Genomic DNA, 20,027 nt, shown 5'->3' with positions numbered 1-20,027 from the left:
ATGATCATTTCTAAATGGAAATAGCTTTTCATTTTAGCTTGGAGGTGTAACACAACAGAATGTATCAGTTTCATTTTTAGGTTTATCTTGTGAATAATATGTTTTTTCTTCATTGCGTGTGGTCAACGAAATAAAAATGAGATACAAATAACACTATCACGAAGGAGTAACAGATTTTATATACAAACTGTTTACAGCAAGATTTTTATATGAACGCTGACCATCATGGACATATTGGTGTCCATGTCGTGCACAACATCACCACCAAGATCAACACCCATGAGATCAAGTTAACAGACGGAAGAAGAAACCCTGTAAGAGCACCTTTGGTCATGAAGGAAACCAGATGTGGGAGTTTCAAAGATGTGTAAGGCACAAGATACAGCATGACCAGCCTCTGTCCATCGTAAAACTACTTACTCTGCAAAGCACTTGATAAAAAAAAAGAAAACAAGATATTACAAACTATATGAGGGAAAAAGATGAATATGTCAAGCAATTATAGTCCACAGACAAGTATACTTTAAGGCAACAAGAGCCAAGACAAACTAAATGCAACATTGCATCTCAAGTGTTTTGACAGTGATTGTTAAATCCAGAGTTTAGATTCAATCACGTGCATGAGATCACGGCTTCATTAACCTTGAAATCATGACAAATTCATTGACAACAAATGACAACTCACCCCATTCTTTTCATTGTATTTTACAAAAACGTCAAAATGACGTGATAAATTACTGCTATGCACTGCTCTAAAGTGGTGGAGGACACAAAGCTGGAATCACTCAAAAAAAAGCAAACAAAACAAAACAGAAACTCTTCTATTATTAATTGATTAAAAGCCATATGTGGCAAAAATTGAAGCGATTTTTCCAACCTATACCAAGTTGATCTGGGGGTTCCATATCATCTTGGTGATAGAAAAGTTAAAACTATAGAAATGAGGGCAGCGGACTAATCTGCTCAGCAGAGAAGCTCACAGGCGAGTGGCTGGTACGTATAAATAGCTTGAAAGGAAACCAATAAACATTACAATGGAAAGTGTGTTTTGTGAAAGCTCATAATCGAGCATCCAAGGCAGTCCCACCACTGTGATGTAATCAACCACCACATTTACAGTAATGTGAACTGAGGCTGCACCGCTGTCAAGCGCTCACCACCACAATACACCAACCACTCAAATATTACACAAACCAATGTTGTCTCAACATCAGGCATTCACAAATAATTACCGTTATCAATATATATCAATAACAAGGGAATTTCGGATGCAGTCCATGAAGATCTGCGTTTTCTGGCCTAAAATTATATCCATCCAAGAATTAAACTATTTATAGAAAATGTCCAATAAAGGTGCTTCTCTGCCTGAGCTTCTTTTGGTGGAATAGTTTAATATGAATTGAAACTGGCAGCACTGCCGGGTCTTGTTGTTGGCGAGGTCTTCAGAGTGGTACGCTGGTGGAGCTGTGGCTCTCCTGTCTTCAGCAAGTGACTTTTACCATATCCACAATGTACTCTTACATCATGGCACACTTCTTTTCCTCCGGCGGGGCATTCCCGTCGGCTTTCTCCATCTCCAATATGATTCGCTTGAAAACCTCCACGGCGGTCTGTAAGGCAGGAAAGAAGTATGAAGACAGTGCCAATAGAGACCTGGAAAAAAAATAATAAAAAGATGCGTGGAATGACCTCATTCTCCTTGGCTGAAGACTCCATGAAAGCAGCACCCCAGGAATCAGCAAGCTTCTTTCCCTCCTCTGGCTTTATGACCCTGAGAAACAAGACAGTGAAAACACCAGTTATGAAATTACAAAGGCACACAGTTGATACAAATGTCATGTTTGATGAGATGATGGACAAAGAAAGTACAGATAGGTAAAAGGTGAAATTGTGGGAACTTTGTTTTTGACCTTACGACACGTCACGATAAGCTGAGAGGGAGAAAACAACTCACAAAAAGTAATTTTGTCCTATTGGGCTATTATTGGAAGGATGCAAGAGTTTATGATTTTGGTGTTTTCATCAGATTAACAATAAAACAAAATATTCCTGATATAAACATCTGAATTAATATGAACAATTAACGAGACGCTTTTTTTTTTTTACTCGTTTGAAAGCACCACACATCATCTGTTCTTCCAGAACTTTCTTCCGTGGATTTCTCTCCTCAGGACATAGCCATTTGCTGCCTTTGTAAAGTTGCTCTGAGTAAACCATTTGATCGGCTGAGTTTGAGCTGCGCATTTCCTGTGTATTAATAATACAGTAATAATACATTTCATTTATAAGCGCCTTTCAAACGTATATTTACCTCTCTAGAGATCTGAAAAGGCGATTGTAACCACACAAAAGATACATTGGTTAAATTACAGATCATGTATTTAACCAATGTATCATGTATGATACCATGAATGTATGATACAGATCAAATCATACAGATATAGTAATAGTAGTAGGTCTGGCGCCGGGACTTACTGTATATACGTACTGATTATTACAGGATAAATCCACTGAAAAGTTTTTCGAACAAGGAGAAATAAATATTGTGCTTACCTTTCCATGTGAAGATCTTTTTTGTTTCCAACAAGCACAGTTGGAACTCTAAATAGAAAACATTCATGGTGAAATATTAATAAAAACTATAGGGTGGGGCCATTTTGATAGTATTGAACTTAAAAAGAGTTGAGATAACTTACTGAATTTTTCCAACCATATCCAGCAACTTGTCGTGTAGAACCTGAACGACTTCAAAACTGATCAGAGAATAGAAACGGCTTGTTGATTACATCGTGATTGGCTCAAAGATACAAAGCCTGATCTTAATACGTCATCCCATTTTTAACGTCTTTAAGATGAGAAATGAACACAGATGATAAAAACATGCTTCAAACTAAATGTTTTTTATTGGTATGTTAGAAATTCACAATGATCCAACTACATACCTTTTCATGGATGTCACAGAATAAACAAGGACATAGCCGTGGATGTCCATTGAGTGGGAGTGGGGAAAAATTGAGTATTCATCCTACAAATGATAGCATGCCATATAACATATTAGTCTCAAGCACAGGACACAGTATAGGCAATTCGTCATTGATTTTTACAAGTTTACAATCATCAAAACTTAAATTTTGCTGCAGTTTAAACCTATATGTCAATATGGTGCTAAACAACTCACTTGTCCAGCTGTGTCAACCAGCTGAAGATGGAAGTCTTGACAATTCACGCTGACCATTTTATTGAAGGCTGGGAAAGGGAAGTAACAGTTATTTGTAGAAGTATTTCTAAATCACTACCAAATTTCTTCATACAGTGGCCTCCACATGTATCGATGTTGTGCCTTGATTAAACTATACTGTATATCAGTTCTCGACTGCATGGTTAAACTTACTGTTTTCAATTGTTGGGTCATAGGAGTCGACAAACTGTCCTTCCACAAACTGTATTGTGAGAGATGACTTTCCTGCAGAAGTAAAATGGACATGTGAATTGTCATTTGTGCTTTAATAATAACAGTGTATAACAGCTTTTTCCACAAAACGTAACACAAATGCATGTTATTGTCTTTAAGGAATTGTAACGTCATTTTCAAGTTGACAAGAAGTGACAAAATGGTGGCCCTCTGAAATGGAAAAAATAACGGGCAGATTTTCTGTGTGCGCCTACAGCCGCTCTGACCATCCAACAAACATTCAACCATACACCAGTGTCAGTGGCACTTGAGGCAAGGTGGGTGAAGTGTCTTGCCCAAGGACACAGCAACACATGACTTGGACAGAGCAGGGAATTGAACAGTGGACCTTCCAGTTACTGGAACAGTTACATGCTACTCTGAGGTATGGCTGAATATACTGATTGTGCAGTGTTAGAAAGGTAACACATGTAAATATATATTTTTTAAAAAAGTTCAATAAAAGCTGATATACACTTTTGTCTTTACTGTTAAGGAAGAAGTCTATTTCAGAGGGGCACGACGATTAGCTTGGTCAATGGGTGCGATGAACAAAGCTGTCAAAATGCATAATTGTTTGACCCCCGGCCCCAATACAAGTTTAAGAAATCTTGCTCTTCACATATCATTTGCATTAGACTGCCACACATTTTGTGTATTGATCGCTTGGTTGTCTGAACTATTCTGGCCTAAAACATTAAATAATCAATAACTTAAAAAAATGGAACTCAAACATGTCTGTGGAGACATTGACATATGTAATACCAAGGCAGCATTAAAGCACTATTAGAACAAATGTGTCTTTATATCGTTATTAATCATATGACAAAAAATGACCCATTTAATTTGTGACACATTATGTTTAGGAAATATTGTGTTCCACATAGCCTAACAGGAATGCCACGAAACCTTTACCGCACTCAGGGTGCGGCTCCAGCTGAAAGTACACGTATTAGTTTTGTGAGTAGGAAAAGCACAAGTGTAATGAAAGCAAAGCAGACCGCGCGTTGCTGAGGTCAGCCTGACACAAGGAAAACAAAGCCGGGACTTTAGCCAGCTAGCTAGCTAGCCAACTAGCACAGCACGAGCTCGGGAGCTTTACTCACCAACAGATCTGTAACCGATCACAGCAATCTTCCGGTACTTCGGCTGCGGCATTGCGGCGGAGACGGCGTCGATTACCTTTTAAATGTGTAGCAGGCAAAGCTATTTTGACGCTCTAAACTAACTTTTATCGCCACATTCGGCTCACGTCACGTGACAACAACAAACTTTTTGGGAGCTCTCTGCTGGGCCTTTACCAGCTCGAAGCAGTTTCACCACAGGAAGTACGCCGAGTAGTTTTGAAGGGGAGAAACAGTTGCGCTCAATCCAGTACAGTTTGTGATATCGATCGATAAATCGAAATCTTAAAACGATATCCCGAACTTCAACAGTTAACGGGATATTTTATCTCCAACGCGGTTACAACTCGCAGGCGATAGTAACGGAAAGTGTCACTGTGTAAGCACACCGTCGTAAAAGGCAGCTCTTACGTCACACATTCTGCAAAGCTACTGTACGGCAGCGGGGGTCGCTCTGAGCTCTGCAACCCACTGACACGAGTGTTGTTTGGACCGCTTTCAGCTCGACCTTTCCAGACAAGACAAATACTAGAACAAAATGTCAGAGGTGACAAAAGTACCCACCCGCTTTCACACGGTTCTTTTTCCATGCATGCACTGTATGTTCTGGGATTCAATTTAGACAAGTTCTTAGTTGTAGTGCGTATTTAAAAGACAACCATTTTATTTCGATAGCTTTTTCGCAAGAGCTGCAGCTGCATCAAACCGCTTTACAGAACATTTAACATGGCTTAACAAAAATGGTGCAACAGAACAACACATAGCATGGACAATAACACAATGGTAACAACAATTACTACTGTAAATACGCCTTGTTGTTTGATGCATATCAAACTGAACTATCGTTCCTTTCAAATTGTATTAATGGCAAATAAAGGCTTGTGTCTAAATTAATGTTTTAGGAGAAAGAAAAGTGTATTTTTATTAACTCCATAGCAGGTACAGGTCTTGTTTTTGCAGCAGCAACTCTTTCACCCCTGCATGACGTCTGTTCCGTATATATTTACTATACGTCATGCTGATGCTTACTCTTACACTATTTTGAGATTTCCCATGACAATTCCAAGACCAACAGGTGCCCATTTTCGTGGGAACCTGTGCCAATGTCACGGACAGGTCTGTCGACTGTTTCAAACTACCCGAGCAAACACAGTCTCCGTGTCCAATAAAAATACACATTGGCTACTCCATACGTGACTTGGACTATTTAACACAGACTATTCTTGATTTTTGGGACAGTTTCAAACTCCACCGTGACCACTGTCAAAATTACCTGAAGAAATACTTTTTTTTTCTTAGTTATGAGATTTTCACCATTACCACCTGTTTACAATTTTCCTTGATTTTACACAAACTTTGTAGCACTTGTATGAAGAAAGTTTGTATATTTTCATTATTGTGTTGTTTAAGGTCCCTTTAGCAAAAGTATTCAAATGTCCGCATGCAAGAATGACATTTAGGGTACAGTATTTGCATTGCTGTCAAATATCAAAATGGATGAAAATTGACAAGGTTCAGAGTAATGGTTAAAACAAAATAAAGTTAGCCTTAGTTCGACTTTAACGCTATTAAAATGTGTCCTTTGTGACTAAAAATATATTACATAGCTAGTTAATAAAAAACAAGGCAGAGCTTTTAGTCCCATTACATATTGTATAACGTATTATTTTTGATACACTCTAACGTTGCGGACAGTTTGAACAGAACTGCGCTTTAATACCGGAAAAGAAAAAAATACTTCAAATTAAAATGTGTTGGACACAAGTTACATGAAATGTGTACTTAAATGTTTAAAAACAATCACTTATTTACGTTTAAACACAAATGTAACATAGTCTATTGCACATACATAGTAAATGCAACAAAACTGTAATGGATAATGCTTGAAATGTTCCAAACAAATGTACTGCAGGCACGTCAAGCCACTGTCCTGCCTGTATTCCATCTCTCGCGGCTCCAAACACACCTGGTTCAAATAATCAGCTCACCAGCCAGCTATGACGCAACATTAGAACGATCCTGAGTATTTGAATCAGGTGTGATGTTCCGGGGAGAGCTGGAATACAGTACAGGCAGGATTGCGATAGCAGCCCTTGAGGACCGAGTTTGGAAACCCCTGGCTTAAAGACTGCCTGCATAACAACAAGCTATATTGATTGTATTGTATAACTTAATAAAAGTCATGAGGTTTGTATGGATATAATTAATATCAATATTTATGACGCACTCGAAATTGTGACCGGAAGTACTTTGGCGTGTGAGGTAGTGCTGCCGGCTGGGCATGTCATCGCCGTAAACCCAAACAAGCAGATGCAAACACCGAATAACCTCAATCGTCGCCCTCGCCAGGCATTGGTAATTTACCACACATATACGGGGAGTGGACTCATTAAATTTTCGAACGTCGTCACATGAATCGAGGAGAGCATGTTCTGTAGTTCGTCCGTACCTGTCTGCTCATAGCATTCGGCGAGGCTGCGGGTGCCATAGCAACCATTTCGGAAACACTGGCTGCCGTAGTTAGCATCGAGCGGGCTAAATGTAGCATTTGTCAGTCTGAGAACTTATCACGCTTGTCAGTCGTTGACATTGCACCGTTCGGTACCTAACTTTGATACCGCGATATTCAGTGAGCGAGCGTAACAAATACCAACGTCGTCGTGTTGGTTTTAGCTGCTTTGGCTTCACATTTGCGCCAATCAAGCTTCGCTTAACTTGAACTGCCCAGGCCGACTGCTGATTTAGCTGTTAAATTACGGAGACGCGTATGAATTCTTCAACGTTCAGAATGTGAACTGAAGACTAATTGATGGCACACGAGTATTCGATGATTCTGTCAGTGGTGTCATGAGAATTGCGAGTCAGTCGATCAGCTGATCTGTAGCCGCTAATGTTCGAGTTAGCTCTCGTGTAGCTGTTGGCACCGCTACAGCAATCGTACGATTAATTCCACTTTAATAACGGATGCCATCCTTAACATATTTGTATTGTGTTTAAATGTCTAAAAGCTAATTCAACAGTACGGTGTCATGGGTTGACTCACTGCGATTTTCTCCAGTTCTATAGATGTAACAAGTGTAACATCAGTAGCACACGTTTGGTTTTGTAATGACAAGTTGATGTGGACATAATTCTCATTTCAGTACTGGGCCGAAATCTAGTATGGATGTTGATGACTGCAATGGCCAGTCTTACATGTCAGGTCAGCTATTTGTTTATTGTGCATCAAATCAGACCATAAGTAACAATGTATGTTTAATTGGTTTTTTTTTTGTGTTTGCAGTTAGTGGAGACTCTTCAATGGAAAAGGAGTTTTCTGGGGGCCTTGGTGGTCCGACAGTAAGCACTCCAAATAGTAAGGAAACCTCACCTCACCGCTCGCTTAGCGGTAAGTCATAAATACTGGACACTTAATTCTCCTTTTATATGTTTAAAAAAATGGGATTCCTTTTTCCCCTCTCTCTTTTAGCAAATTCCATTAAAGTCGAGTTGTACAGTGATGAAGACCCCGGTCCTAATAACGATGATGAGCGAGTGGAACGTATCGAGGAAGGAGGCGTGGATCAGGGAACAGAGCCGCCTGGTCACAGGGAGCTTGCCAATCATGACAACATTCGACTGCCCAGTGGGAAGCTGAAGTGTGACATCTGTGGCATGATCTGCATTGGGCCCAATGTTCTCATGGTGCACAAACGCAGTCACACAGGTAAAAAAAAAAAAGCTTCATATGTGAAATAACATTTGTTTTGTGTTGGCAAAACTGACATGTTTTGAATGTCTAAGTATTTGAAACGCATGCAATATATGACTTGCTTTAGGATTGGCAAAATTAGCTTATTTTCCCACTGGGTACAGCAACTACATTGGAATCTCGAACCCATTCCTTTGAGGGATTCTGCTCAATCTTCTGATTAATTGTTCAGCTCCAACTATGACCTATGGATTTCTAGTTCACAACAATTTGATCTTTGTGCAGGTGAGCGGCCATTCCAGTGTAATCAGTGTGGTGCCTCCTTCACTCAAAAAGGAAATCTGCTCCGTCACATTAAGCTGCACTCCGGAGAGAAGCCCTTTAAATGTCCTTTGTGTAGCTATGCCTGTAGAAGAAGAGACGCCCTCACCGGCCATCTTCGCACTCATGCCGGTAGGACATTTTTAGGTCGAGGTCAAGGTCATCTTTATTGTCAAATCAATCAAAAATAGGCCTAATAAGTCTCCCCCCACCCCAATCACTCCGAATAATGTATCTCTTGGCAAAAGGTAATATCCTCCTTCCACTTTATGCTCTAGTATCCTCTCCAACTGCTGGGAAGCCATACAAATGCAGTTACTGTGGTCGCAGCTACAAGCAACAGAACACTCTGGAGGAGCACCTTGAACGCTGCTACAACTACTTACAGACTGTTGAGTCAAAACAGCCTCATAATGCTCAGCATCCAGGTGAGCATGGTTCATCTGAGTCACAATACAGCACGCTCTTACAGATGCATCTCAAAAGTTACTGAGGATGCAACGATATCGACTGTAGAGTGCTCATATTCGTACTAATGCATGAATGCCACTTCACCAGCCAGACGTTTTCCATGTACATACTGTGGCAGCCTTTGCCATGCGTGAGGAGCTTCTTTAAGGTAACGGATTGCAACACTTTTAGCTCACTGCGTATTCAACTATGCTCTGGTGACAATCGAGGGTACAGCAAATCCTGAGTTTCAAACCCCAGCTGACTTCGGGTGAAAGGCGGACTAACTCCCGAACTGTTTGCCAGTCAGTCACAGGGCACAAAAAGAGACAAACAACCATCCACATTCACAACGTCACTGAGTGAGACACACAAGTCGGGGGGGTGTACGACTCTACCATCAGCAACTGAAAAAATATTTACAAGTTGTTACTCTCCAAAAAAGATTTGAGTGAGACTTGTGCCATGTTCAAGAAAAGTTTGTTTCTGAATATTTGGTTAAAACAAAACACATTTTAACTACCATTTTGAGGCATAATGGCAATATCAAGTATCTGTACTCGGATTTGGCAAGTATTCAAGTACTTTGTCTCAAAACAAGTGATAATGGTGCATCCTAAATAAATGCATTCACAGGTATTGCACTTGGTCTTTTCAAAATTAGAGTAGAAGTCATTACACAAGTGGGAAAACTCTTTACTCAAAAGCAATTCTTCCTATTTAATTTCTGTATTTGGAAAAATCCATTTTGATTTATTTTAATGTAGTATTCTAACTTCTAGAGATGGTGAATTTGTGATATAATCAAAATGATCCACCCGTCCTTCTGTTTTTCCATTTTGCTTAGTTATATACTTGCTTTGGTTTGAAAATCTAGCTGGACTATTTAGGATCTGTAATCAGAGCAAATGTTATATATTCTGTGTTTTGTAGGAGAGGAGATTAGGGAGATGGAGTACATCCCAGACTCCCCGCTTCATGCCTACTCAGACAAGATGATGTTTGTTGATCGGCTCGCCAGCAGCGTCACCAAACGCAAAAGATCCATGCCACAAAAATTTGTAGGTGAGCATGTGGCCTCGGTTTGGTGAGGTCTGAGTGAATAGCCGCTTCATGTTTATCCCTTAATAACGAGAAAACAAACTTTATGAACAATGCTCACAAGGCTGACTCAAAGCAAAAATCAGGATGTACTTTTGGTGTTCGAATTAGTTTGCTGAAGTTAGTTCGGGAAAATCAAACACACCAGAATTTTTACCACTTGACTCTAACAAAGATATTCCGGAAAAAAACTGCACCAAAATTAAAATTTCACACAGAACGTTGAGACTAAAGATTATCTGGATTGACATAAGAATATTTTGCAACGCTTCTGATTCATGTAATCTTTTTGTATCACCGGTGTCATCAATTGTTGAGTAGTTTTTACTTATGTAGTGTTGACATTTATTAGTGTAGCAGAAAAGTTTTTTACATTATATTGAAGGGATTTTTTTAACTATAATTCTAAAATTAGAGCTCTCAGGAAAGTGAGGTGCATTTTTAAAATTTTATTCTTTAAGGATCACAAAATGACAATGATTTTGTACAGGGGTTAGTGAGTTAAACATTGCATTTTGGGATCATCCTGAAGTTTCACCCGAAAGCCTTTATCCGAAAAGTGGATTTTGAGACGATGCTATTGTTCCACATTTCAATCTTGGAGGATTTTATGTTCTAATTTCAGGACAGAAGCACATACATAGTGGAAATGCACCGTACGAGCTAAATGCTGCTTTGGACAAAGATGTAGAGACACATCCAGGAGACTTGGAAGGCCTACGCGTTCCTAGAAGAGAGTATGCAGGCAGTGATGGAGGAGGAGGAGGGATGGCGGACACCCTGCAGCCTCTCCATCTCCCCATCACTCACCCTTCGTGCTTATCCGAACTCCGATCGATGCACAGCGCCGCTTATGCGCCGGGCGTTCTCGGCCTGAGGCTGGACTGCATGGGGGCCAGTGTAGGGCTGGGGCCCGCCAATGTGGGGAGAAGGGAAGCGGCGGAGGGTCACGAAGACCTGCCCGTGGGTCGCAGTCAGGCAGCCTCCCCCACCAACGGTTGCCAGGACTCTACGGACACGGAAAGCATGCCGGACGAGCCGTGCAACAGCACCAGGAACAACGGGCATCATCTCCACAACACGGCGGCTCCTTCGCACTACAAAATTTGGGACGGACACAGCCCCGCCCACGCCAAAGACCGGGAGACCAAAAGAGAGGACGGAAGTCACCACGCGCCCCCTCCGTCGGGCCTCGCCCCAATGCCCAGTTCACCTACGGCGCCCTCGTCCACCTCAAGGGAGACTCTGCGAGTGGTAGACGGCGAAGGGCGGACCGTGCGCTGCTTCCGATGCGACCACTGCCGCGTGCTCTTCATGGACCACGTCATGTTTACCATCCACATGGGGTGCCATGGATTTCGGCAACCTTTCGAGTGTAACATCTGCGGCCACCGGAGCAAAGATCGCTACGAGTTTTCTTCGCACATCGTCCGTGGAGAGCACATCCTCGACTGAGGAACAGTCCCGATGAGCTCGGCCTGGCATGGTTTGGTCTGCACAGCACAAAGGAAATCCATTATTTATCCTAATGCACTTTGAAAATGTCTCTGAACATGCACTTTTTCCCATCCACACATGTGCCTTGCGCCCAAATTCAGGATTCCCACCTAATGCACATATTGTGGTTGACCAATCCGACCTGAAAACTCTTGAGCACTTTAACAGATTCTTCATCCCAAAAAGTCAAATGTGAAGACCCTCGCCTCATTTGAAGAAACGGCCCTTAAAAACCTCTCATTAACATTCACTATCACGTTTTTATGTCCTAGTTTTAAGTGCAGACCAAATGAAAGAGCCAGGTCAAAGTTCACGAGATGTTTAGAAAGTGGTCTGTGAATCATAAATGCACTTTTTGTTTTGTGTCAAGTGGTAGGCTGATTGAACTGAGTGTACGTATGTGAGATATTGTTAGTTTTCTGGAAATCGGTAGACCGTGTGAAGGCCAGTGAACAATGGAGGCCTTTACTTGGACGACTTGTGAGCGTTACCTATCTGTGTTTTTTTTTTCAAATTTGTTCTATAACTGCTTCTGTTGCACTGATACTTGCCAGAAAATCATGATCATATTAAACTGTTTTATAGACTACATTCACAAGCTGCACATTTCTCTCAAAATATGAGGAAAATACATCACTGCCGCTCAAGTGGGAGAAGTGATCTTATGTCAAGAAATAATGTAAATGCAGTTACAACTTGCTCTCATTGGTTTGTATTGTGCCTTCCCTCATCGTGAAATTTAATTACTAGAGTTAAAGCAATCATGTCCTCAAACATACGAATTCATTTTGGAATGAGTTACCAAAGAATTTAAGATCTCAAGAATTGTGTAATTTGTGCATACACAGACAGGAATTATAAATATAGATCTACACAAGAGCAAAGACTTCCAGCTTTTATCAACGGAAATGTAAACTATGGCAGTTTAGGCATTACGTGTTCAAAGATTGGATATGGATGGCATTTTTTGGGGGGTGGGGGGTGGGCTCTGACTGTTCTTGCAACTCTCAAGCTATAATTTGCAAAACATTAAGCATAAGCCAAGAAATGATGACAGAATCAACAACTGTTTAAGAACCTGCCTGAAACATGATCAAATTGTGTAGGTAATTTTCTGAACCTTTTACAGTTACCCCATAATGCTGAAAATTATGTAAAGAATGAAAAGAAATAGCGCTTGTGATTGATTCCAAAGAGCAGAGCATATTTTGTCGCTACATTGTGAGAAGTGTTTGGTGGTATTTGTCTATTAATTATAAGACATGATTGCGTAGCGGTAAAGCACAATTCTAAACGCAAGACAGATTAAGGCTCCACTATCGGTCATTTTTTCATGAAAGTTAGCTTACCTTACATGAAAGTGATCACTGTTGTACAGAGAAATGTGTTTTTGGTATTTAAAAAAAAGGTACCCTGCTTGTGTAACTAATGGAAAGGGCCCATGAGTACCTTATGCTGGTTTGCTTCCTGTATGTAGTACTTTTCATATTGTGCCTTCATTCTAGTGTTCTGCAACTATTCACCGTGTGCTACAACAGGCCAGCTTTGTGAAATGCTCACCACCAGCTTTCCCCTTGCTAGGACCATTTTACTTTTGATTTCCAGATGCCCGTAGGATACAATGCTGCTGCTAAGATCCAAAGAAAACTCCCTGCAGACGTGAAATCTTTGTTGGCTTTAAGTATCAAAATATCATTTTCAAAAAGCACCCATCGTTACTCAAATTTTTTATTATCAGTATTGGATATCCCCTTTGCCTTCAGTGGGAATGGTGTAATTGTACAACCCTCAACTTAATTATGCTTCAGACCCTGATGCATGTGCTACCAATCCTCAGCTCACAAATACACCACATTAAATGTGATTTTTCAAACGCTGATGTTTTTGCAAGTCTCTCACCTCCTGTAAATAACCTGAAATCGCTTTAAATTAATGCAAACTCTTAAATGTTGACAACAGTTATGCATTTCACTACTTTGATCTTAACTACTGTAAGTTTTGTACTGTAAGGATTTACTCCAAATAAAAAGTCAACTATTTTCTTGTCTTGTGAGTAAATGAGAGATCATACATTCAATCAACAACTTGGGAAGACTTTGTGAAGATTTTTATTCCTCATATGTAAAGCATGTCATTTACATGGGCTTTGCAGGAGCTCTCGGTGCACCAGCCTATAACAAACAAAAAAAGTTAGATGTGGCGATTGCAACGTGTGAGAAACATTTCTTTTTAGCAGTTCCTTACATTGGGCCTGAACCTGGGTGGCGGTGTGCGGTCTTTCCTGGCCTCACAGGAGCGGTTCCTCACCACCTTACTGTGGATGGCGCAGCTGACACAGTAGTGCAGCTTCACATAGAGCTTGGGCAGAACATATGCTACACAGGAGAGGGTGGTTGGGAAAAGAACATAAGCAGTGGAATGTGTATTGCTGCTCTTGATACGGACAAGAAACTGCACTTACAATCAAAGACACTGGCCTCTGAGATGTCTCTCACGGCTGCAGCCTCCACAATGTTCCTGATGACAAATTTCTTGATGGCCTTGTCCTTGGGGACGCAGCGGGCACAGTTGGTGCAGCGGATGGGCTGCACGTGCCCGCGGCCCTTCTTGGCACGACCGTTGTTCCTTCTCTTCTTGGTCTGAAATGCAAAATATAAACATTTAGATTTATTTTGCGGTGCAACTATGGTTATTCAGGACACATAAGACGGTTGACTCATAAAACCATTGAACAGTTTAACCGTATACATTTAACATCTACCGTCACGTCTATTATATATAATTGCTACTGTGACATATCAACATGACTGATTTTGCCTCATGGCAGCAACCACGCTCTAAATTCAGATATAAAACTGCTAAAATGATAGATTACATTGTAATAAATAAACATTGTTAAAATAATTTAGATATTTTAAAGCTTAAGACAATTCTACTTTAGTAGGTCACTAAATCTCGCAAGATTTAGCTTTATCCACCGCTCGCTAAGAGAACACATGCAAGGGTATGTTAGCTTGCTAAACGCTAGCATTTAGGCCCGGACACCTTTTTAAATGTTTTAATGTGCTTTAAACGGCAATATAACATATCGTGGTGGGTGGTTGTGATGTTACTAACTTCGAATATATAAGGAGGAGTTTTTTTCCTACAAATACATCGGTTTATTTCGCTTTTTACCAACCGCCTACCGCTGTAGTGAACTCACCATGTTGCACGGGAAGCTGGAAAGAGGGCAGGAAGAGGTTGTACCGCGCAGAATAGTGCATTTCCGCCTTGCCTTGGGCACCAAATTATTGCTCTTAGAGTAAAAGAAATACATTTTGTGCGTCATATTTTATGTAACTGACATAATATTATTTTTAAAATCTTTTTTATTTGATTTTATGTTAAGTTTAAAATGAAATGACCAATTTATTGTCGCGGAAGGATATTACCGGTGTACGCATGCGTGTCGCTACGGGTAGTTGAATTACTGTATTACAGATATCAACTCGAGAAAAAACAGTGCCGTAGTTCAGCATGACTGCTTTATGAAAAGAATTATTTCGTAAATCAATTTTTAAATACATAATATAATAACAGCAGAGATGTCAGATTTATTTTATTTATTTCTGTACTGCATGGCCTCGAGTCAATTACTGTACAACAATTGAATGTTATACAGTGTATATAAAAGGAATAAATATCAACCAACCAACACACGAGTTTAAAATTAACTATAAAGTCTGAAAAGTATTAACAACTGTGAGGCTAATACTGTGATATTCAATAAATTAAACAGGTTTTACTCCCTTTGACGGAGGGGATGTTCACCTTACAACTTTTTTTTCATGAACGATAACTGCAAAACAAAACAATAATTCAACAATAGAGTAAATTGTGACTTCGTAACAAATACAGTACCATTTAAAAATATAGGCATTGTGGCTTTTAAAAAGCTATTCAATAGTAGTGTATCAATTTTTTTTTCACCTTTGAAGGATGTGATCCTCTTAAAATCAGAACAAACAATAAAGACCAAGACACCCACACTGGAGGGATTCATAAGAACAAAGATTTAATTTTCCCCATGTGATAATTGTTTCGCTGACACAACTCTTAAAATGTGAAGGTTAAAGGGATAATGTAAAACACAATGTCTAAAAAAAATGCCGAATTGTATATTGTGTGCGTACAAATCGTCAACCAATATGACAGATTCTTACTCAAAACATGCAATCCAAAAACGCAACAATAATTCTTGGATTGAGAGATGTCCCCTTTGTAATTTGGGTGCGTTACACAGTACCGGTATATTCAAACTCACGGAGGCTGAAAATCTGTCAGAGATGCAACATCTACAGGCAGTGTAAACATCAGTGTCACCGAAGCTACTTACTGAACAATCAACACCCATTAAATTGAAGATATGTCAATTCCAGGTATAAATTTACAACAAAGGCATGTTTTACAAAATCAACACAAAGAACACATTTTTAATTTTTTTATTTAAATAGTTCATTTTCCCATTCTTATTTCTTCTTGCTCTTCTTGTCCTTGGCCTTCTTTTTGCTGGGTTTTGGGTCTTTGGCCTTGTTGTACAGGTAGAGTCCCACTAAGCCGAGCAGAGTAGGCACCAGTGCCAAACACACAAGGGGGAATACGTCGTTCACCATCTTCTGCCAAGGCGTTTGCTGTGTCAGCGAGATCACCTCCACCTCAAACTCGAGGGAAGCGTCGCCTATTGGGCACATTGAGAGCAACATTGTTCCTAGATGCATGTTTCAAATGATGAGATTAGAGCAATCAGTGGGTGCTAACAATAAAGCAAAAATGTGCCTCTGAAAAGCCTCACATAATCCCCAAACACATAAAAAACAAACAAAGTTTCTTTTTACAAAACAACACATATAGCATTTTTCAGCCACTCCCCTCAGGCAGACGCTACAGATCCATGCGCACCAAATCCAGTAGACACTTAAACAGCTTCTTCCCTCTAGCCATTAACTCCTTAAACAGTCACTGACATAGTCACTCTTCTTGCACCACAAAATGGTACTACAAAACTACTGGTATACTCTAAAATGGTTAAATGATTTTGTTGTTTACGATGATACTAGTGCAGCGTGTTATACCGGAGACAAATTCCTTGTGTGTTCTACATACTTGGCCAATAAAGATGATTCTGATTCTGATTGAACAGAATCCCATTGACAAAAATGCATGTGTTTTGTGTTCTCTACCTGGAATCGTAGGAGGGTAACCTTTTTTCCCATAGGCAAGGTGAGAGGGAATTGTGGCTTTAATTTTTTGCCTGGAAGAGAGTGGCAAAGCAGCAAAATAAGTATAAACTAAGTATGTACTTTACAGAGTCCAACATTAGGGCATCTGAACATTATTAAGTTTTCAGCACAACTTTGTTGCTGTTTTTTTTTTTAAACTAACCCTTCACACACGCCGATCAAGCTTTGTTCCAGACCTGAGAGGAAATAACAAACAAAAGGCAAAATTAAATCCCCAACGTGAGTGTATTCATTTCCGGAAGAAATGTGTTTCAATGCACCCAAATCAATAAATTTAGCTCTGAACCAACCAGAAATGACTGTCCTCTTTCCTAACTCGACAACAAGAGGGTCCCGGGACAGTGAGGAGTCGATAACTTTGCCATCCATCAGTTTACCCTAGTAAACAGAAGTATAAATTGTTACCGCTTCATGATTACTACCTCGGTGCAATTTCCTTTACAACAATGGTGCATTTGATCCACTGAGATTTGATTAAAAACAAATCTCAGTGGAATGTTAAAGAAAATCCCCCCACAAATTTAACCCACGGATGTTCCATAATATATAGTAGTAACACATATGACTTTAGTATAGCCCTGCCCCACGGGAAGAGATGAAATGGCCCCTGTAGGAAAAAGTTTCCCCACTTTGCTGTGAACGTTAACACGTATTGTTATCAAGCTACCTTGCTGGTTACATTATTACAGAATATCATGGTGGCTCCACATGGATGGATAATTTTGGATACAGTGTCTAGAGTGGAGGCCAACAGTTACAAATACAGTACAGTGATGCTTTTGTTTTGTGACCACTCTCGTTACTAAAAACACATTTATCTAAAATCATCTTTCCCCATTGAAATGAATGGAAATGCCATTTATCCATTTCAGCCACCCCAAAACACCAACAAAATGGTGTTCATTCATTGTTCTCCTCCTTCTGGATTGCAAGCTTCAGCCACTAGGGGAAGATATAATACATAGAAACATACTACAGGTCAGTTTGATGATGAAACACACACAAAAAAAAATTCAAATAAACTGCAGTAATACAATTGTTTAAATTTTTTGGGAGAGGATAAATAATATATTTATATGAGCATGTATGTGCTGTTTGCAGGTCGCAATCAATTGTAGGATGTTTAAAGATTTATAACTACTGTAATATCGATACTAGTTTTGTCATCTCCATATAAGATTTCCTATTTTCTGTTAGCAGTAAGATAACGGACGTTCGTAATTTACAATTATCATTAGGCGTGAATGGCTGCCAAAATGTTAGAAAGGAAACACTGCACTGGGAAATCTCTAAACTGATCCACCAGTCTGTACAGTATAGAGAATGAATGAATGCAGTCTGATGATTGATGAATATCGACATAACGTATTGTTGACTGTATTAGTGTAACGGTGCCGATTAACACTGAGCGTGCGTGTCAGGTTTGTATGTGTGTGTGTACGTGTGTGTGTGCGTGCAGCAGAGCAGTCAGAGAGCCAGCCTGGCAATCTGAACGCGTGGATGAGCTGCTCTCGTGTTATTGCTGACGTGTTGCACACAAGGGCCACCACACTCTCACGCCACACAACAGCAGTCGACCGCCATCGCATTGCCGAGGGTTTGTTGACGCACTAAATACACGGTAGAAAGGATATTTGGCTGGAATGGTGTTGATTGTGAATCGTGCAATGCTTTTGATTGTCTTACCGTATAGTGGATCTGCAACGTGTCTCCCATTGTGGAGAGTACGGAGCAAGTTTCGGGTTTCAGCTTGGGGCGAAATAGTTGACAGTTAGTGTTGATTTTGTTCAACGCATCGTTAATGTTGCATGGAGCATAGATTTCCACTCACCAAGATCTCCACCTGCACCTCCTCGGCTGCATTTTCGTCGCCCTGCGCAAGTCCCCCCGTGAATGTGAAAGCTGCAAGCAGCAGCAAAACAAAGCTGCCCTGCATTGTGAACTTCTGCGGGGTGGGGGGAAAAAAGCAGACGTAAAAAAGCTATTTCCGTGGAATCCGCGAGCGAAATCGTCTGCCTGGGCCCTCAGGTGAAAAGTGCCCGCGCTTCCGCTGCTGCTGTGTTAAAAAGCGTGCAGAGATCAACCTCAGCTGCTCGTGGACGTTGGCCCCGCGACGCTTGGCTCATAGGGACGAGCCCGCCTCAGACCTTCCGCTAACATCACACATCTGCACATTAGCAGAGGACGCGATGCTCCTCGGGTACGCTGGGGGCGCTGTGGTGTTTGAGGCCTGCCACGTAGCCTCTCTCAACCACCGTGCCTTGCTATACACTGAAAATGCCTGGGTCAGTCGAGAATGAAGACGCCAAAGTGGGATAACTCCACTTTGCATTTATTTATTTGTTATATTAAGGACAGTACATAAAGAACGTTCAAATAAATATGCCAGCGCCAAGAGGAAGGCAATTTTTTTTCATATGCAGAGCTCAACAGATGGTAACTTTCACCAAAAAGAATAACAATAAAAGACAAATAAACAACAATACATTTGCTAATACTACTATTCATCTAAAATTACATATTTCCCTAAGAATAACAATACATTTACTATAAGCTCAAATGTACTTTAGTCATAACGGTCCAACATGCTAAAACATTTTCAAACAAAGATGCCTGCAGGGGACAGCACGATCAAGTCCTTTTCTGAACGTGGACAGTTCTGATTACCTATTAACATTTTTTTTGTTTGCCCTGCGATTGGCTGGCAATCAGTTCAGAGTGTACTCCACCTCCTGCCCGCCGATACATCGATATATTACATAGAGATATATATCTGTTTCTCAATTATTGTGAGTGATAATTAACATATGAGATTTCACATTAATAAATGTAATTCATGATTAATAACATCATAAAAGGCATACATTAAGCAAATTTGTAATTTTAGAGGTGTGTATAACACTGAATTAATCAGTACACAAAAAGTACCTCTCCGTTTTAAAACGTCGGTGACCCTTAATTAATATAATACAAAGTAATTACAGGTTCTTTAATGTATAAAACACTCTTTCCCAAAATCATGTGGTGGTATTTGCGACTTGCTTTGTTTTATATTTTAAAAATACATGTTCCCTCGCAGGTGAGCATGACATTCGTAGAAAATTAATGGT

At 40.2% G+C, this 20,027-nt stretch overlaps 4 protein-coding genes across 6 annotated transcripts in view; 1 reads left to right on the top strand and 3 right to left on the bottom strand.

Moving 5' to 3' along the window:
- Positions 1–161: 161 nt before the first annotated feature.
- On the bottom strand, positions 162–4,990 carry rhebl1 (Ras homolog, mTORC1 binding like 1). The gene is made up of 8 exons (XM_052077206.1): positions 4,558–4,990; positions 3,392–3,463; positions 3,179–3,246; positions 2,943–3,025; positions 2,697–2,753; positions 2,554–2,601; positions 1,690–1,771; positions 162–1,610 (listed from the first exon to the last, which is right to left on the bottom strand). Exons 1-8 carry the CDS (start codon positions 4,607–4,609, stop codon positions 1,518–1,520), a joined length of 555 nt encoding a protein of 184 aa, XP_051933166.1. The 5' UTR covers positions 4,610–4,990; the 3' UTR covers positions 162–1,517.
- Positions 4,991–6,797: 1,807 nt separating this feature from the next.
- LOC127608214 (zinc finger protein Eos-like) lies at positions 6,798–12,226 on the top strand. 2 transcript variants are annotated; one of them, XM_052077199.1, is made up of 8 exons: positions 6,799–6,930; positions 7,719–7,777; positions 7,859–7,963; positions 8,045–8,281; positions 8,552–8,719; positions 8,866–9,015; positions 9,971–10,102; positions 10,764–12,226. In XM_052077199.1, exons 2-8 carry the CDS (start codon positions 7,738–7,740, stop codon positions 11,591–11,593), a joined length of 1,662 nt encoding a protein of 553 aa, XP_051933159.1. In that variant the 5' UTR covers positions 6,799–6,930; positions 7,719–7,737; the 3' UTR covers positions 11,594–12,226. The 2 variants fall into 2 exon arrangements, with proteins under 2 accessions (XP_051933160.1, XP_051933159.1); XM_052077200.1 differs by lacking the exon at positions 9,971–10,102 and having other exon boundaries at positions 6,798–6,930.
- Positions 12,227–13,727: 1,501 nt separating this feature from the next.
- Positions 13,728–14,981, bottom strand: LOC127608221 (40S ribosomal protein S26). Its single transcript, XM_052077207.1, has 4 exons — positions 14,841–14,981; positions 14,097–14,274; positions 13,880–14,010; positions 13,728–13,806 (listed from the first exon to the last, which is right to left on the bottom strand). Exons 1-4 carry the CDS (start codon positions 14,964–14,966, stop codon positions 13,771–13,773), a joined length of 471 nt encoding a protein of 156 aa, XP_051933167.1. The 5' UTR covers positions 14,967–14,981; the 3' UTR covers positions 13,728–13,770.
- Positions 14,982–15,675: 694 nt separating this feature from the next.
- fkbp11 (FKBP prolyl isomerase 11) overlaps positions 15,676–20,027 on the bottom strand; it is a 182,013-nt gene continuing 177,661 nt past the window's right edge. Inside the window, exons 1-6 of one of the 2 annotated variants that reach the window (XM_052077046.1) lie at positions 18,749–19,102; positions 18,604–18,666; positions 17,208–17,295; positions 17,060–17,093; positions 16,858–16,928; positions 15,676–16,355 (exon numbers count right to left, since the gene is read on the bottom strand). In XM_052077046.1, the coding sequence (XP_051933006.1) occupies positions 16,147–16,355; positions 16,858–16,928; positions 17,060–17,093; positions 17,208–17,295; positions 18,604–18,666; positions 18,749–18,853 (570 nt within the window). In that variant the 5' untranslated portion in view covers positions 18,854–19,102 and the 3' untranslated portion in view covers positions 15,676–16,146. Of the gene's footprint in view, positions 16,356–16,857; positions 16,929–17,059; positions 17,094–17,207; positions 17,296–18,603; positions 18,668–18,748; positions 19,103–20,027 lie in introns of those variants that run through there. The other variant, XM_052077047.1, reaches the window with a different exon arrangement.

Source organism: Hippocampus zosterae, chromosome 9 (assembly GCF_025434085.1).
Source record: "Hippocampus zosterae strain Florida chromosome 9, ASM2543408v3, whole genome shotgun sequence".
Taxonomy (NCBI): Eukaryota; Metazoa; Chordata; class Actinopteri; order Syngnathiformes; family Syngnathidae; genus Hippocampus; species Hippocampus zosterae.
Note: the sequence above shows the minus strand (reverse complement) of the source record. Positions and strands in the feature narration are given on the sequence as shown.

Coding starts and splice junctions, on each gene's coding strand:
- LOC127608221 (XM_052077207.1), bottom strand. CDS start 14,966: ATGACGCACAAAATGTATTTCTTTTACTCTAAGAGCAATAATTTGGTG. Junction 14,275..14,840: donor CCAGCTTCCCGTGCAACATG/GTGAGTTCACTA, acceptor TTTGCATTTCAG/ACCAAGAAGAGAAGGAACAA. Junction 13,807..13,879: donor CACCCAGGTTCAGGCCCAAT/GTAAGGAACTGC, acceptor TGTTTGTTATAG/GCTGGTGCACCGAGAGCTCC.
- rhebl1 (XM_052077206.1), bottom strand. CDS start 4,609: ATGCCGCAGCCGAAGTACCGGAAGATTGCTGTGATCGGTTACAGATCT. Junction 2,754..2,942: donor TCTGTGACATCCATGAAAAG/GTATGTAGTTGG, acceptor TTCTCTGATCAG/TTTTGAAGTCGTTCAGGTTC. Junction 1,772..2,553: donor AAAGATCTTCACATGGAAAG/GTAAGCACAATA, acceptor CTTGTTTCTCAG/GGTCATAAAGCCAGAGGAGG.
- LOC127608214 (XM_052077199.1), top strand. CDS start 7,738: ATGGATGTTGATGACTGCAATGGCCAGTCTTACATGTCAG. Junction 8,720..8,865: donor CCATCTTCGCACTCATGCCG/GTAGGACATTTT, acceptor TTTATGCTCTAG/TATCCTCTCCAACTGCTGGG. Junction 9,016..9,970: donor TCATAATGCTCAGCATCCAG/GTGAGCATGGTT, acceptor TGTGTTTTGTAG/GAGAGGAGATTAGGGAGATG.